We start from the raw sequence: 19,276 nt of genomic DNA on the forward strand, positions 1-19,276 counted from the left end.
CCTCCCCCACAACAGACTCCCTGTGAGGTGGGGTGGGGCTGAGAGAGTTCTGACAGAAGCTGCCCTTTCAAGGACAGCTCTGCGAGAGCTACGGCTGACCCAAGGCCATTCCAACAGCTGCAAGCAGAGGAGTGGAGAATCAAACCCAGTTCTCCTGGATAAGAGTTTGCGCATTTCACCTCTACACGAAACTGGCTTTCAGTGTAGCAAGTACAGAAGCGTAAAAGAGGGCAAAGAAGATGATCAGGGGGCCTGGAGAGCAAGCCCTGCGAGGAAAGGCTGTGGTACGTGGGAATGTTCAGCCTGGAGAAGAGGAGGCTGGTGGAGAGGACATGATTGGGGAGGGATGATTTGGGGGGAGGGATGGTGGCTCAGTGGTAGAGCATCTGCTTGGGAAGCAGAAGGTCCTGGGTTCAATCCCTGGCATCTCCAAAAAAGGGTCCAGGCAAATAAGTGTGAAAAACCTCAGCTGGAGAGCCGCTGCCAGTCTGAGAAGACAACACTGACTTTGATGGACTGAGGGTCTGATTCAGTATAAGGCAGCTTCTTAGGTTCATATATGTTCAATGAGTTCCCTCATATGTTCATTGCTCTCTTTAAGTATCTGAAAGGCTGGCCCTCAGAGGACGGCAGGGAGCTGCAGAAGATAGGACCCACGATAACAGATTTAAATTACAGGCGGAAAAGTACAGTCTGGATATTAGGAAAACATTTTTACAGCAAGAGTAGTTCAGTTGCCTATGGAGGTGCTGCGCTTCCCCTCACCGACAGTCTCCAAGCAGCAGCTGGGCAAACACTTGCCAGGGATGTTTTAAGCTGATCCTGCGTTCTGCAGGAGGTCGGACTAGATGGCCCCTAAGGTCCCTCCCAAATTGACGATTCTATGACCTAGCAGCTCAGTATGGACAGCAGAAGTCTATTGCCCTACTTGTAGATATCACAGTGGCATTTCTCTTGCCAAGCTTCCGCACGAGGTGGACGTCTGGGGCGATGCAGCAAATCTCTACTTACGATGGACCGTGCAGACTATGTGAGACGGGCATGCGCTACGCCCACGCAAACGTTCGAGCGAGTCTCTAGAAGGACCGCATGTGGGAGAGATGAGCCACACACCCCGCTCTCGGAGAATCCCCCTGCTCCCGCCGCATTCAGAGTACACATTTATCTAGCTAAAATGCGCTTAATTAATATTTCATATAGCTGTGTTGGATACTCTATATTCCTAATGGATTGTATTGATCAAAGGAAGAAAGGAAAAATGCCTCTGTTGCTGTAGGGAAAACTAAAGCTGTCAGTTAGAAAGCCATCGCGGTTTAAAGGGCTGACGACTCGGAGAAGAAATTCCACGCAATCGAGGCAGCCCTCCCCCCACCCTTCCGTAATACTTAAGATAGGCATTTAGAGACCCTTCCCAAAAGACTAGCAATGCCCGCCACCCCCAGGTGGAAAATGCAGAGTGAATAACAACACCTGGTTGTATAACGTATGTAGGAAGCAGGGGTGGAATGCTAGCAGGAGCTCCTTTGTATATTAGGCCACACACACCCTGATGTAGCCAATTCTCCGAGAGCTTACGAGGCTCTTTTTGGTAAGCTCTTGGAGGATTGGCTACATCAGGGGGGGTGTGGCCTAATATGCAAAGGAGCTCCTGCTAGAATTCCACCCCTGGTAGGAAGCCTGTGTAAGATGTGTTTGTCTGGGAATTAGCCTTAGAACAGAAGATCCTGTGAATTTAGGGGGAGGGAGGTGTTTGTGAGTTTCCTGCATTGTGCAGGGGGCTGGACTAGATGACCCTGGAGGATCTTCATCGCTGTCAGATGGCCATCTAGCCTCTGTTTAAAAACCTCCAAAGAAGGAGAGCCCACCACCTCTCAAGGAAGCCTGTTTCACTGAGGAACTGCTCTAACGGTCAGGAAGTTCTTCCTCATGTTGAGCTGGAAACGCTTTTGATTTTTAATTTCAATTCCTTTGTTCTGGTCCTACCTTCTGGGGCCACAGAAAACAATTCCACACCATCCTCTATAGGACAGCCCTTCAAGTACTTGAAGATGGTGATCATATCACCTCTCAGTCGCCTTTTCTCCAGGCTAAACATCCCCAGCTCCTTCAACCATTCTTCATAGGACTTGTAAGAAGATAAAGAAGATATTGGATTTATATCCTGTCCTCCACTCTGAATCTCAGAGTGGCTCACAATCTCCTTTATCTTCCTCCCCCACAACAGACATCCTCTGAGGTGGGTGGGGCTGAGAGGACTCTCACAGCAGCTGCCCTTTCAAGGACAACCTCTGTCAGACCTATGGCTGACCCAAGACCATCTCAGCAGCTGCAAGCAGAGAAGTGGGGAATCAAACCCGGTTCTCCCAGATAAGAGTTCGCACATTTAACCAGTACACCAAACTGGCTCTCTCTGGAGACTTGGTCCCCAGACCCCTCACCAGCTTTGTCGCCCTCCTCTGGATCCATTCCAACTTGTCTATATCCTTCTTAAAATGTGATGCCCAAAACTGAACACAAGACTCCAGGTGGGTCTTACCAGAGCAAAGTATAGTGATACCATCACTTCACGCGATCTGGACACTAGACTTCTGTTAATACAGCCCAATATTGCATTTGCCTTTTTAGCCGCCGCATCACACTGTTGACTCATGTTCAGTGTATGGTCCACTAAGACCCCTAGATCCTTTTTGCACATATTACAGCTAAGACAAGTCATGTATGCTCGCATCAAAATCTGTCTGGAATCTTTCCCTTGCTGTACCCATAATGTATACATTTGAGATCACACCAGCCCTTCAGCCTCAACCATCATAATTTCAAGAAATAGCTCAGAGGAAAATGGTTCATGAGAGAAAAGGCTCATCCAAAGCAGAGAACTAATGAAAAGCATTTTTCCTTTTCACTTTGTGTTAAGTGTCTTTGCAAGCAGTCCATATAGATACGTGTTTTCTGTGCACGCAAGAAAATCTTTTTAAAACGTTCTTTTAATGTTAAAAGGCGTCCCATTAAACAGAGCTTCTGTCTGAAATGCTGAAGAGCTACCTCCCTCCCTGACGTTCTGTGTTTGGCTCCTCCTCCCGCCACAGCCATTTTGCAAACGGCTCCGCCTTCTTCGGCAGCCATTTTGAGGCTGCGCCTACCATCCTCTGTCAGAATTCCAAATGTGCCCTCAGGCTCAGAATAGAACACACTAGAACACAGAAGTGTGTGTGTGTGGGGAGGGGAGGGAATTTCCAGTAAGGCAGGCCCCTGTACTCAATCCCTAAGCGAATAATCAAAGATCACAGGAGAAGAAAATGTAATCACCCGAGCTGTCAAGTTTCCTGCTTCTAGACCCTCAGCGCTGAAGAAAAAGGAATCCAAGGGAAATGCAAAATGTAATTACTCTATTAAAGCCCAAATCCTTTTGCCCAAAGCCAAGCGCTTCCTGTAAAGCCACATTCTCTCTTTTTGCTCCCTTCCTCGTGTAAACTTTTCATTACGAACAAGACATCGTTGTAATATAATCATTCCGGTTATAATGCAACTGTGGATAACGTAACGCCTGCATTAGGAAAAGGCAGCACGGCCCGGTAATGTTGTTTTAATATGATTTGTGTACTGCAGGAACTAGGCTCAAGCCAATCGCTTAGAATCTGATCAATGCGAATTAGTGTCTTAAAGAGAGATAAACCATTCGACAATTTAGGATTTGATCGATGCGACGCAAGGCCTCACAAGATAAAATTAAAAAAAAATAAATCTGGCGCGTTTTGGAATATTATAACCAATCCACTCAGCGATGCAATAGGTAATAAGGCATCAGCAAGGATCACGGACCGATAATGCACAGCGAGGTCTCGGATAAACCCTAGACAGGCCACACAATACCCCCTCCCCTTTTCTCTTTGAAAGGGTGAATTGGCCATTAAGGCTGCTCAAACCACATCTTGAGTAATTCAAAGGCCTCAAGCAAGAGCGAGAACGGAGCACAGTCAACAGAGACGAGCATTTAAATTTTAAAATAAAAATTAAGCACTGCGCTTCTGCAGCAGGGGAAATGGTCACAAAAAAACGGGCTGACGAAAGGCACATCTTGAATTAAAAGCCACCTTTTACAGCAGGGGTCGTTCATTATTGTGAGGATAAAACAACGTAGATTTATACCCCCACCCTTCTCTCTGAATCAGAGACTCAGAGTGGCTTACCATCTCCTTTATCTCCTTCCCCCACAACAGACACCCTGTGGGGTAAATGGGGCTGAGAGAGCTCTCCCAGAAGCTGCCCTTTCAAGGACAGCTCTGCAAGAGCAATGGCTGACCCAAGGCCATTCCAGCAGCTCGAAATGGAGGAGTGGGGAATCAAACCAGGTTCTCCCAGATAAGGGTCCACACACTTAACCACTACACCAAACTGGTTTTGTTTTAAAGTACAGTTAGATGCTACTTTGAATATCACTTTTGGGATGTAAATTTTCTAAACAAGTAAGTAAAACTCTATTTTGTGTGTCTGTGTGTGTTGGGAGGTTGAAAAAGATCAACTTCTGTTATTGCCATGGGCCTGTTTCCTACTGGTCCGGGTACCTAAGCTGACAGGATTGCCATCTTCCAGGTGGGGCCTGGAGATCTTCTGGAATTAGAGCTTCCAGGTGACAGAGCTAAATTCCCCTGGGTGAAACGGATGCTGCGGAAAGTGGCTTTATACCTCACAGAGGACCCGTCCCTCCCCAAACCCCGTCTTCACAGGCTCCACCTCCAAAATCTCCATGTATTTCCCAACCCAAACCTGGCAAACCCTATATGACGCGCAGAAGAGTTGTAATCCCAGCATCATACTAGCACCACTATAACCACTGCCAGAAAAGGAGGGGTGGGGAGTAGGCCTTATACGCAAAGCCCTGGTTTACAAACCAAAGTAGAAAGCCAATCTTCTTGTGGGAAACTTACTCAAAATTCTAGGCATGTTTGCCATAATTCGGTGGAGCTGCTTTTCCAACAATATCGCAATTAGTTCTATTAATCTCACACTCCCAACTTGAAGTCACACTGTCACATAGAGTACGCTGGTTTATGCATTTCGCAGAATTACACATTTAGCAGTTCAACCTGTTTAATTCGCCTTTTACAGGCAATTAAACACACTCTTAAAAGCACTTTGGCTCAAAAACAAACCCCCCACAAAAAAACCCCCTTCTGTCCTCAATCCCCACGTTCCATTAAATTGGACACGAGACAGTGGAAGAAGCGCATCGCTCTGAGGCTTCTCACTCAATCTGGCATAAATTTACTTAAATCGAGCCCCGCTCCAAAGGTAGGAATATGTGTTTAACGGGAACTCTCAGGAGCCCAGCGGTTGTCTTGTCTAACATTTATGTACAAAGGCAGCCGTGAAAGTATCTGCTCTCCCAACCCAGTTCTTCCGAACCTCCCCGCCAAATGGCAATTGAATGAAATTAAGACGCTCAAAAGTATATGAAAAGCTGCCTCTTAAATTAACAGTACAAAATGCTTCCAATAGCTTTAAGCGCTCGGCATCTTAAAAGCGTTCGCCAAAAATATTCGCTTTGTAAGCTTCCCGCCTTATATTAGTAGTCCAGGCGGCGTACAAAAGACTCATAGGACGCCTTCTGAGGCTGTTTTGAGACACTTTAATGTTTATGTATTGTGTTGTTTTTAGTTTATGTATTGCTTTATTCGGGGCTTTTTTTTTGTAGCAGGAGCTCCTTTGCATATTAGGCCAAACACCCCTGATGTAGCCAATCCTCCTGGAGCTTCCAGTAGGCCCTGTACGAAGAGCCCTGTAAGGAATTCTAGCAGGACCTCCTTTGCCTATTAGGCCACACACCCCTGATGCAGCCAGTCCTCCTGGAGCTTCCAGTAGGCCCTGTACGAAGAGCCCTGTAAGGAATTCTAGCAGGACCTCCTTTGCCTATTAGGCTACACCCCCCTGATGTAGCCAATCCTCCTGGAGCTTCCAGTAGGCCCTGTAAGAAGAGCCCTGTAAGGAATTCTAGCAGGACCTCCTTTGCCTATTAGGCCACACCCTCCTGATGCAGCCAATCCTCCTGGAGCTCTCAGTAGGCCCTGTACGAAGAGCCCTGTAAGGAATTCTAGCAGGACCTCCTTTGCCTATTAGGCCACACACCCCTGATGCAGCCAATCCTCCTGGAGCTCTCAGCAGGCCCTGTACGAAGAGCCCTGTAAGGAATTTTCTTGATGCTCTCAATGACTGTGCTATGGAGCAGATGGTCTCAGAACCTACCAGGGGTGGGGCGATCCTGGATTTGGTCCTAAGTAAAGCCCAAGACTTGGTGAGAGATGTAAAAGTGATTGCGCCGCTTGGGAGCAGTGACCATAATGTTATTGATTTCACCGTTTGTATAAATAGGGAGTTGTCCAAAAAGACTGCCACAACCACGTTTAACTTTAAAAGGGGTAAATACACTGAGATGAGGAGGCATGTGAGGAGGAAACTGAAAGGAAAGGTACATACGGTCAAAACCCTCGGGGAAGCTTGGACGCTATTTAAAACTATAATCCTAGAAGCTCAAATAAAATACATACCACAAGTTAGGAAAGGCACAAACAGGAATAAGAAAAGACCTGCATGGTTAACAAACAAAGTAATGGAAGCTGTAAAAGGTAAGAAGGACTCCTTTAAGCGGTGGAAAACCAGTCCAAGTGAGATTAGTAAAAGGGAACACAGGCTGTGGCAAATCAAATACAAGACTGTGATCAGGCAGGCAAAAAGGGACTATGAGGAGCATATTGCAAAAAACATAAAAACCAACAATAAAACTTTCTTCAAATATATTAGAAGTAGGAAACCAGCCAGGGAGGCAGTGGGGCCCTTGGATGACCATGGGGTAAAAGGATCACTGAAGGAGGATAGGGAAATGGCTGAGAAGCTAAATGAATTTTTTGCCTCCGTCTTCACTGTGGAAGACGGGAACTTTTTGCCCGCCCCAGAACCACTAATTTTGGAAGGGGTGTTGAAAGACCTGAGTCAGATTGAGGTGACAAAAGAGGAGGTCCTACAACTGATAGACAAATTAAAAACTAATAAGTCACCAGGTCTGGATGGCATGCATCCAAGAGTTCTGAAAGAACTCAAAGTTGAACTTGTGGATCTTCTAACAAAAATCTGTAATCTTTCATTGAAATCTGCCTCCGTTCCTGAGGACTGGTAGGTAGCAAATGTCACCCCCATCTTTAAAAAGGGTTCCAGAGGAGATCCGGGAAATTACAGGCCAGTCAGTCTGACTTCAATACCGGGAAAGTTGGTAGAAACCATTATCAAGGACAGAATGAGTAGGCACATTGATGAACACGGGTTATTGAGGAAGACTCAGCATGGGTTCTGCAAGGGAAGATCTTGCCTCACTAACCTGTTACATTTCTTTGAGGGGGTGAACAAACATGTGGACAAAGGCGACCCGATAGATGTTGTTTACTTTGACTTCCAGAAAGCTTTTGATAAAGTTCCTCATCAAAGGCTCCTTAGAAAGCTTGAGAGTCATGGAGTAAAAGGACAGGTCCTCTTGTGGATCAAAAACTGGCTGAGTAATAGGAAGCAGAGAGTCAGTATAAATGGGCAGTCTTCGCAGTGGAGGACGGTAAGCAGTGGGGTGCCGCAGGGCTCGGTACTGGGTCCCATGCTCTTTAACTTGTTCATAAATGATTTAGAGCTGGGAGTGAGCAGTGAAGTGGCCAAGTTTGCGGATGACACTAAATTGTTCAGGGTGGTGAGAACCAGAGAGGATTGTGAGGAACTCCAAAGGGATCTGTTGAGGCTGGGTGAGTGGGCGTCAACGTGGCAGATGCGGTTCAATGTGGCCAAGTGCAAAGTAATGCACATTGGGGCCAAGAATCCCAGCTACAAATACAAGTTGATGGGGTGTGAACTGGCAGAGACTGACCAAGAGAGAGATCTTGGGGTGCGTCTGCAATAAAAAAGGCCAACGCCATGCTGGGAATTATTAGGAAGGGAATTGAAAACAAATCAGCCAGTATCATAATGCCCCTGTATAAATCGATGGTGCGGTCTCATTTGGAGTACTGTGTGCAGTTCTGGTCGCCGCACCTCAAAAAGGATATTATAGCATTGGAGAAAGTCCAGAGAAGGGCAACTAGAATGATTAAAGGGCTGGAGCACTTTCCCTATGAAGAAAGGTTGAAACGCTTGGGACTCTTTAGCTTGGAGAAATGTCGACTGCGGGGTGACATGATAGAGGTTTACAAGATAATGCATGGGATGGAGAAAGTAGAGAAAGAAGTACTTTTCTCCCTTTCTCACAATACGAGAACTCGTGGGCATTCGATGAAGTTGCTGAGCAGAAAGGTTAAAACGGATAAAAGGAAGTACTTCTTCACCCAAAGGGTGATTAACATGTGGAATTCACTGCCACAGGAGGTGGTGGCGGCCACAAGTATAGCCACCTTCAAGAAGGGTTTAGATAAATATATGGAGCACAGGTCCATCAGTGGCTATTAGCCACAGTGTATGTGTGTATATAAAAATTTTTGCCACTGTGTGACACAGAGTGTTGGACTTGATGGGCCGTTGGCCTGATCCAACATGGCTTCTCTTATGTTCTTAATTCTAGCAGGACCTCCTTTGCCTATTAGGCCACACACCCCTGATGTAGCCAATCCTCCTGGAGCTTACAGTAGGCCTTGTACTAAGAGAGAAGCTCTTGGGGGACTGGCCACATCAGGGGGTGTGGCCTAATATCAGGGGCAGAATTCTAGCAGGAACTCCTTTGCATATTAGGCCACACACCCGATGTAGCCAATCCTCCAGGAGCTTACAGGGCTCTTATTGCAGGGCCTACTCTAAGCTCCCGGAGGATTGGCTACATCAGGGGGGTGCGGCCTAATATGCGAAAGAGTTCTTGCTACAGAAAAAGCCCTGACTTTATTATATATCATGTATATTGCTCAGAGCTCAGCTTGCCAGGATTGGGTAAATAACAACAAGAACAACAACACCACTGGGTGACACATTGTTTTGGGCTGGATGGGCCACTGGTCTCATCCAACATGGCTTCTCTTACGTTCTTATGAGACATTTATTTATTTATTTTATTCGATTTATATCCCGCCCTACCCCACCGAGGTGGGCTCAGGGCGGCTTACAACATAAAAACCAACAAAATCAATTTAAATACATTAATAATACATTAATAATTATAATTATACAATAAAATACCTAAAATACATATAAAATACATAAAAACACATAAAGCTCACTTCAGTATGTACTATGCTACCTTCCTTAGATCAATTCCTCAATATTCCAGTATTAATTAATCTGGTGTTCGAGATTTGGGTGTTCAGGCATTCCGATAACAATTAATTGTATGCCAACCGGAAGAGGGCTGTTTTGCAGGCCCTGCGGAACTGTTCAAGGCTCCGCAGGGCCCTTACCTCCTCCGGGAGCTGATTCCACCAACAGGGAGCTGCAATCGAGAAGGCCCTGTCTCTGGTCACTTTCAGACGGGCCTCCTTTGGCCCAGGGATTGTAAGAAGGTTTTGGGACCCCGATCTCAGCACTCTCTGGGGAACATGTGGGGAGAGACGGTCCCTAAGGTAGGCAGGTCCCAGGCCATAAAGGGCTTTAAAGGGCCATAAAGACATACCATCTTTGGGGCTGCAGGACAGTTTGGCTTGGAATCTCCCATCAGTTTGTAGAAACTCTCAGCATGTTGTGATTGGCTCTGCCTGCCCCTATATACCAATATACTCAAAAATATACTCAAAATTTCACAAGTGCCCACCGGTGTTCCCTCTAAGCTGAGTTTAGGGTGAGCTAGCTCACAGATTTTTAGCCTCCGGCTCACACGTTTTTGTCTTAGGAAAAAATTGCCCCGGGGCAAACAGATTTATGCAGCAGCTCACAACTTTAATGCCAGTAGCTCACGTAGCGGGATTTTTGCTCACAGGACTGCACAGCATAATAATAATAATAATAATAATAAATTTTATTTCTACTCCGCCCTCCCCGCAAAGCGGCTCAGGGCGGCTAACAGTAAGTAATATATTAACATAAATAGTAAAACATTAGATTAGCAATTAAAATTACACATATAAAAACCCGTTAATTCAGTTAAAATACTTAATTTTACATTACATTATATATATATCTGGCAGTAATAGCTGTTCTGGCGCTGAATCTGCCAGTTTAAATGGTGTTAGAGATGGCGGTTCTTCGTTCATTGCAACTCAGCAGTCCGTATCATTATAGGCGTGTCTAAAAAGGGCAGTCTTGCAGGCCCTGCGGAACTGGTCGAGGTTCCGCAGGGCCCGCACCTCCTCCGGGAGCTGGTTCCACAGTGCAGGTGCCGCAACTGAAAAGGCTCGTACTCTGGTGTTTTGGAGTTTGGCCTCTCTCGGCCCAGGGATGGTCATTTTGTTTTTACTTGCTGACCTCAGTGCGCTCTGGGGTTCATACGGGGAGAGACGGTCCCTTAGGTAGGCAGGTCCTCGGCCATAGAGGGAGATTTGAGTGTCTTGGCTCACAGCTCAGGTCTAGTTCTCAATAAGGCAGGCACCCCCATTCCTCAGATTGCCTCCGCCCCAGAAGTGCAAAATGTATGCAAAAGAACAGGGGTGGAATTCTAGCAGGAGCTCCTTTGCATTTTAGGCCACACACCCTTGATGCAGCCAATCCTCCAAGAGCTCACAAGGCTCTTTTTTGTAAGCTCTTGGGAGGACTGGCTACGGCAGCGGTGTGCGGCCCAACGTGCAAAGGAGCTCCTGCTAGAATTCCACCCCTGCTAAAGAAAAATATTGGATAGGAACCAGTCTCAAGAAACAGTCACGGAACCTCTCAGAACAGAGAGAGGACAGGCAAACCCTCCTAATAAGAATGCATAGCTTTCTGTTTTGCATTTATTTTTCTATAAGACAAAGAGATAAATCCCAGCAACCGCGCCTTAACGATGTGTCTGGAGCTGCATTTTGCCAATATTATTATGCATGTGGAAATGTATATGGTAGTTATTTCCATAAGTTTGCCAGCAGTGCTAGGTTATACATAAAACATTTCTTATTTTGAAAGCAAAGCTTGGGGAGGGGGGGGGGTGAATATGTCCAATTGTTCTCCCTGCGCCATCTTAATTTTTAGCAGTGTAAAGCTCTAAGTCAGGTGAAGCCCTAAACTACAGGAGAATGAAAGAGAAGTTCTTGCTGAATAGGATCAAGGCTTGTCTAATCCAGCGTCCTGTTTCCTACAGCAGCCAGCAGGATCATGAGAATTTCACAAGCAGGGCAAAAAAGTTAATCGGCACCCAACAGCTCGCCCCACCCACCCAGTATCTGATATTATCCAGAGGTTGCTGAAAGACTGGCCCTCCATGAAAGGATAGTTGTAATCAGGGGTGGAATTCTAGCAGGAGTTCCTTTGCATATTAGGCCACACTCCCCCCCCCCCATGTAGCCAATCCTCCAAGAGCTTACAAAGAAGAGCCTTGTAAGTTCTTGGAGGATTGGCTGCATCAGGGGTGTGTGGCTTAATGTGCGAAGGAGCTCCTGCTAGAATTCCACCCCCGGATATAACAGAGGTTATCTAAAACCATTGTGTAGCAGCCCCAGGGCGCAGAGTGGTAAACCTGCAGTACTGCAGTCCGAGCTCTCTGCTCATGACCTGAGTTCGATCCCGGCGGAAGCTGGGTTCAGGTAGCCGGCTCGAGGTTGACTCAGCCTTCCATCCTTCCGAGGTCAGTAAAATAAGTACCCAGCTTGCTGGGGGGAAAGTGTAGATGACTGGGGAAGGCAAGGTCAAACCACTCCGTAAAAAGTCTACCGTGAAAACGTCATGATGCGATGTCACCCCAGAGTTGGAAACAACTGGTGCTTGCACAGGGGACTACCTTTACCTTTTTAAAAATCATTATAATTGGCGGGGGGGGGGGAGGACACATTAATATATATGGTTATAAGTAGGGTATGCACCACACCCTTTAAGAATAATTAATAATAGCAAGATTTTTTTGTAATTATTAGGGGATTTGTTTGTGTACATTCCATTACCCCAGTGCTTTTTTTCAGTCTGAAGACAACCTGGATGCACCCACGGTCCAAGCACTGGCACCTTATCGACTACATTCTGGTGCGCCAGAGAGACCTTCGAGATGTCTTACACACCCGAGTAATGCCCAGCGCAGAATGTCATACGGATCATCCTCTTGTACGCTGCAATCTCCGTCTTCACTTTAAACCCACACCCAGGAGAGGAGGTATCCCTCGGAGGAAGTTTCAGGTTGGCAGTCTCCAGTCAGCCGAAGTTAAAGCTACCTTCCAGGCAAAACTCCAGTCAAGAATTGAGGACCCCAGTTGCCCCACAGACCCTTCTCCAGAAGCACTCTGGGAACACCTAAAAACTACCGTCCTGCAGATCTCTGAAGAAGTCCTCGGGTTCTCCACAAGGAAGAACAAGGACTGGTTTGATGAGAACAATCAAGAGATCCAAGATTTACTGGCGAAAAAGAGATCTGCCTACCAAGCACATCTTGCTCAGCCCTCCTGTCCTGGGAAAAAAGCAACCTTTCGCGCTGTATGTAGCAACCTCCAGTGCAAGCTTCGAGACATTCAGAACGAGTGGTGGACCAAGCTTGCAAAGAGAACCCAGCTGTGTGCAGACACTGGTGATTTAAGAGGGTTCTACGAAGCCCTGAAGGCAGTATATGGTCCATCATATCAGACTCAGAGTCCCTTGCGTAGTGCAGACGGCCAAGTGCTCCTCACAGACAAGGCATCCATATTGAACCGGTGGTCGGAGTATTTTCAGGTTCTCTTCAGTGCCAACCGCGTAGTTCAAGATTCAGCAATTCACCTCACCCCACTTCAACCAGTGAAAACAGAGTTGGATGAGATCCCCACTCTAGAAGAGACCGTTAAAGCCATCAAGCAACTGAAAAGTGGCAAGGCAGCAGGAGTTGATGGAATTCCACCAGAGATCTGGAAGCATGGGGGCACAGTACTACATAGCTCACTTCACAAAGTACTTGTCACCTGCTGGGAACAAGGCAAATTACCACAGGACTTTCACGATGCAATCATCATCACCCTATACAAGAACAAAGGGGAAAAGTCAGACTGCTCCAACTACCGGGGGATAACCCTGCTCTCCATCGCAGGCAAAATCCTTGCCAGAATACTCCTGAACAGACTGGTGTCCGCCATTGCAGAAGAACTCCTCCCAGAGAGCCAGTGCGGCTTCAGAGCTAACAGGAGCACCACCGACATGGTATTTGTTCTCAGGCAGCTCCAAGAGAAATGCAGGGAACAAAACAAGGCTCTGTATGTGACTTTTGTCGACCTTACCAAAGCTTTCGATACCGTTAGCAGGAAAGGCCTGTGGCAAATCTTGGAACGTTTAGGATGTCCCCCAAGGTTCCTCAGCATGATCATCCAGCTACACGAAAACCAACGAGGCCAAGTCAGACACTGCAACGACCTCTCGGAGCCCTTCCCAATAGGCACAGGTGTAAAGCAAGGCTGCGTTCTCGCGCCAACTCTCTTTACGATCTTCTTTAGCATGATGCTTCAAAGAGCCGCAGTAGATCTAGATGAGGACGATCGTGTCTACATCCGCTATCGCACCGATGGCAGCCTGTTCAACCTGAGGAGACTAAAGGCCCACTCCAAGACAATGGAAAAACTCATCCGAGAGCTACTGTTTGCTGATGATGCTGCACTCGTCTCCCACTCGGTATCAGCTCTGCAGCATATGACGTCCTGCTTTGCAGAGGCTGCCAAGCTATTCGGCCTAGAAGTTAGTCTGAAGAAGACAGAAGTTCTCCACCAGCCTGCACCCCAGGAAGATTATCACCCTCCCTGCATCACTGTGGGTGAATCAGTTCTGAAGACAGTCCAGCAGTTCAGCTACCTGGGGTGCATCATCTCCTCAGATGCTAAGATCGACAACAGGCTGGCAAAGGCAAACCGTGCCTTTGGCCGACTGCACAAAAGAGTGTGGAGCAACAAGCATCTGAAAAAAGGCACAAAGATCAATGTTTACAAAGCGGTTGTGATGACAACCCTCATCTACGGCTCCGAATCGTGGGTTTTATACCGTCATCACCTGCAACTCCTTGAGCGCTTTCATCAGCGCTGCCTTTGCACCATCCTCAACATCCACTGGAGTGACTTTGTGACCAACACTGAAGTTCTCAAGCGGGCGGAGGTTACCAGCATCGAGGCACTGCTGTTGAAGACGCAGCTGCGCTGGGCAGGGCATATTTCTAGGATGGAAAACCACCGCCTTCCCAAGATTGCCCTGTATGGCGAACTCTCCACCGGCCATCGAAATAGAGGGGCACCAAAGAAGAGGTACAAGGACTCCTTGAAGAAATCCCTTGGCACCTGTCGCATCAACCATCACCAGTGGTCTGACCTAGCCTCAGATCGCAAAGCATGGAGGCACACCATCCACCAGGCTGTCTCTTCCTTTGAGAACGCACGCATAGCTGGTCTTGAGGACAAAAGGAGATTGAGGAAGAATCGCACTGCTACAGCACCAACCCTAAATCAGACTTTTCCCTGCAGCCACTGTGGCCGGACCTGCCTGTCCCGCATTGGTCTTGTCAGCCACCAGCGAGCCTGCAGCAGACGTGGACTATTGCACCCTTCTTAAATCTTCGTTCGTTCGCGAAGCCAAACCGAGAGAGAAATGTATGGCTGTGAGAGTTGGGCCATAAGGAAGGCTGAGCACAGTAGATGCTTTTGAGCTGTGGTGCTGGAGAAGAATCTTGAGAGTCCCTTGGACTGCAAGAAGACCCAGTAAGTCAGTCCTAAGGGAAATCAACCCAGACTGTTCCCTGGAAGGTCAGATGCTGAAGCTGAAGCTCAAATACTTTGGCTACCAAAGGAGAAGGGAGCACTCCCTGGAGAAGATCCTGATGCTGGGAAAGATGAAGGAGATGACAAAAGATGAGATGGCTGGACAGCATTACGGATATAACCAACATGCATTTGAGTGGACTTTAGAGGGTGGTGGAGGACAGGAGGGCCTGGCATAACTTGGTCCAGGGAGTCACAAAGAGTTGGACTCGACTGTGCGACTGAACAACAACGAACAACGTACACGCTACTCTTGAGCAACTGAATATGCTCCATCACATGCAAGCAGCAGCGCTAAGCGCATCAAGAGCGTCCATCGATTCACGTCACAGGCAAGGGGCCCCTTTTGAGAAGAAAACTCTCGATCAATTCAGCTACTCCTATTTATAGGACTTCAAAATCATCTCCTAAGAACAGCTAACCATCCTAATTGATAACGGCTCACACTCTTGGATAACTCATTATCTTATAACTTCAAACACCTGGCAAGATTGCCTATACTTAAAATACCTTCTCAAAATAAATTAAACATTTTAAGTTCGTCCTTGCTGCTTTTTATCTTAACGAGGCCTATTTAAAAATAACGATCATGACTTTTCTTGTATCTTCTGGCCCTCAATCAACCATCTCACCGTTGAATCGTATCTTCACCGCTGTGACACCGGACATTCTTGCGACTCTCAGATGTTTTGCAACTGGGTCTCCCCAAATTGTATCTATCGATAATGAGTTAGATGGGCTTTTTGATCTACACAAGGCCGTATAATTGTTGGCACAATTAATGCACTTCAAGGCTATTTTGTTCTGGGTCTCTAGGCTCACTTCTTGGCATGCTTCCCTATGTGCGCCACAACACCCTCTATGATCTTTTTAGTCAAATCTAGCAACTGTTTCCCTATATTTGATCACCACCTTCAAGTCCTTGAAGGGCTGTCCTATAAAGGATGGTGTGGAATGGTTTTCAGTGGTCTCAGAAGGTAGGGGCAGAACAAATGGGCTGAAATTAAATCAAAAAAGTTTCCGGCTCAATATTACGAAAAACGTCCTGACCGTTAGAGCAGTTCCCCAGTGGAACAGGCTTCCTTGGGAGGTGGTGGGCTCTCCTTCCTTGGAGACTTTTAAACAAAGGCTTCACCCAAACGGTGATTAACACATGGAATTCACTGCCGCAGGAGGTGGTGGCGACTACAAGCATAGCTTCAAGGGGGGATTGGATAAACGTGGAGCAGAGGTACATCAGTGACTATTAGCCACAGCGTATTGATGGAACTCACTGTCTGGGGCAGTGATGCTCTGTATTCTTGGTGCTTGGGGGGGGGGGCAACAGTGGGAGGGCTTCTACTGTTCTGGCCTCACTGATGGACCTCCTGATGGCACTTGTTTTGTTTTGGTTTTTTGCCACTGTGTGACACCGGGTGTTGGACTGGATGGGCCACTGGCCTGATCCAACATGGCTTCTCTTACGTTCTCATGGCTATCTGACATCAATGCTGATCCTGTGGACTTTGGGGGAGGGATCTGTAAATCTCCTGCATTGCACAGGGGGTTGGACTAGATGACCCTGGGGGGGTCCCTTCCAGCTCTAAGATTCTATGATTTTTGGCCATATCCATGATGCCAAGTAGCAGCCACTGGAGAACACACTGGGCTAGGCTGGCCAACGATGTAACAAATGGCAGCTTTGTATGCTCACATGTTCGAATCTGTATCACATGCATACTCCCTCCACAATGAAGAGGTTCTTGGAACACTGTTATATGAATGTATATTGAAAACAAGATCTCGTCCTTGGGATGTGCATTGTGGGGAGGCCGATTCATTTAACAAGCCACCTGAAGGCCTCCTTTTTGAGCGCCTTCAAGTTTTATGCCACAGTATATATATATATGTGTGTTTCTGTGTATGTATATGCGTGTGTGTGTGCGCGCGTATATATATATATACGCACACACATATATTGGCCACTGTGTGACATAGAGTGTTGGACTGGATGGGCCATTGGCCTGATCCAACATGGCTTCTCTTATGTTCTTATGCGACACAGAGTGCTGGACTGGATGGGCCATTGGCCTGATCCAACATGGCTTCTCTTCTGTTCTTATGTGACACAGAATGTTGGACTGGATGGGCCATAGGCCTGATCCAACATGGCTTCTCTTATGTTCTTATGCGACACAGAGTGCTGGACTGGATGGGCCATTGGCCTGATCCAACATGGCTTCTCTTCTGTTCTTATGTGACACAGAATGTTGGACTGGATGGGCCATAGGCCTGATCCAACATGGCTTCTCTTATGTTCTTATGCGACACAGAGTGCTGGAATGGACGGGCCATTGGCCTGATCCAACATGGCTTCTCTTCTGTTCTTATGTGACACAGAATGTTGGACTAGATGGGCCATAGGCCTGATCCAACATGGCTTCTCTTATGTTCTTATGTGACACAGAATGTTGGACTGGATGGGCCATTGGCCTGATCCAGCATGGCTTCTCTTCTGTTCTTATGTGACACAGAATGTTGGACTGGATGGGCCATTGGCCTGATGCAACACGGCTTCTCTTATGTTCTTATGTGACACAAGAGTGTAGGACTGGAGAGGCCATTGGCCTGATCCAACATGGCTTCTCTGATGCTCTTATGTTCTTAAGTTAAGAGCACAAGGAGAGCCCTGCTGGGTCAGAGCAGTGGCCAGCACCCTGCCTTACACAGCAGCCAACCAGTTTCTCTGAAGGTCCAATAACAAGGCACAGAGGCCAAGGTGTTCCCTTGATGTTTATTCCTGGCACTGGGATTCAGCGGTTGACTACCTCTGAATGTGGAGGTTCCCTTTATTCACCATGGCTGGAAGTTGCTGATAGACCTCTCCTCCATGTATTTATTCAGTCCCCTTTTAAAATCCTCTATGCCTGCGGAGCCTCGTGGCGCAGAGTGGTAAAGCTGCAGCACTGCAGTCCAAACTCTCTGCTCACAACCTGAGTTCGATCCCGGCAGAAGCTGGGTTCACGTAGCCAGCTCAAGGTTGACTCCACCTTCCGAGGTCGGTCAAATGAGTACCCAGCTTGCTGGGGGGTAAAGTGTAGATGACTGGGGAAGGCAAGGGCAAACCATCCTGCAAAAAGTCTGCTGTGAAAACGTCGTGATGCGACGTCACCTCAGAGTCGGAAATGACTGGTGCTCACACAGGGGACTACCTTGACCTTTTTATGCCTGTGGTCATCGCTACATTTTCTAGCAGCAAATCATTACAGCAACTGTCAAGACAGGAGGCGGCCAAGAGGTGATATGATCACCATCTTCAAGTCCTTGAAGGGTTGTCATATAGAGGATGATGTGGAATTGTTTTCTGTGGCCCCGAAAGGTAGGACCAGAACCAACGGGTTGAAATTAAATCAAAAGAGTTTCCGGGTCAGCATTAGGGAGAACTTCCTGACCGTCAGAGCGGTTCCTCAGTGGAACAGGCTTCCTCGGGAGGTGGTGAGCTCTCCTTCCTTGGAGGTTTATAAACAGAGGCTAAATGGCCATCTGACAACAATGAAGATCGTGTGAATCCTGCATTGTGCAGAGGGTTGGACAAGACGACCTTTGGGGTCCAACTCTATGATTCTATGATGGTTGTCTTGGGGCCAAGAATCTTTTGGCAACGACAGCGTTTGGGACACAACAGAGTGCCAGTTTCTGTGTTCTACCGACAGCACCTATTAGATGATGGCAGGAAAAGGGGGATGAAGGTAATTTGACACAAACACAGGCTTGAAACATCATCGTTCCCACAGCACTTTCAAACGAAGAACGGTACCTTGAATCATAAAGATTTGCTACACCACAACAGGCTTATGTTCTGATATCAACGTTGCTCTCCCACTAATAAAATTTAAATAGTAGAAGTCCTTTTTAAAAATGGATGTGCGCTCAAGTCTTTGCCATCCAAGAGAGATGCCCTTTTCTCCACAGACTGAGCCCCCATGTCTCTCAATACAGTATCATACCTATGCTAAGACTTTGTGAATGCTTTCCGTTTCTAAGAAGGGCTGAATAATACTGCAATTCAGCGGGCCGAGAGCCTGTCAAAACCCCGTTCCTTTCAATAACCCATACCTAAAGCCTATTTTATTTCACTTTTCAACCACAGAGAGGGAGAAAGCGGCTGAGTTATTCTTTCCCATTCCACTTTTACGCGAACAAAAGCTAAAATCAGATTCAGGTCTTCAAAAAAAAAAAAAAACCACGATAGGGAAAAGGTCTTACTTGAATCTGGCGTCTACCTCGTTGACGGCTTTTTGGAATTCCTCCGTGGTAACTTTGTAGAATTGAGCGCTCTGAAAAGGAGAGGATGAAGTGTAAATTATAAAGTATATCCTTCTGTGAAATGGTAAAAAAAGTGTTTTGGGGAGAAGTTCAATCATTCTTGAAGCCCCCAAAGACACTCCGCAGCCCAAATTACTTACATTTTAACT

General features: G+C 47.0%; 1 protein-coding gene across 2 annotated transcripts in view; it reads right to left on the reverse strand.

The window, feature by feature from the left end:
- Window positions 1-19,276, reverse strand: part of CHCHD3 (coiled-coil-helix-coiled-coil-helix domain containing 3) — a 476,827-nt gene that overhangs the window by 105,365 nt on the left and 352,186 nt on the right. For both annotated transcript variants that reach the window (XM_060246014.1, XM_060246013.1), the window contains one exon: window positions 19,068-19,138. In XM_060246014.1, coding sequence (XP_060101997.1) covers window positions 19,068-19,138 — 71 coding nt within the window. The remainder of the gene's footprint in view (window positions 1-19,067; window positions 19,139-19,276) is intronic.

The sequence above is a fragment of the Heteronotia binoei genome, chromosome 8, assembly GCF_032191835.1.
Source record: "Heteronotia binoei isolate CCM8104 ecotype False Entrance Well chromosome 8, APGP_CSIRO_Hbin_v1, whole genome shotgun sequence".
In the NCBI taxonomy this organism is placed as follows: Eukaryota; Metazoa; Chordata; class Lepidosauria; order Squamata; family Gekkonidae; genus Heteronotia; species Heteronotia binoei.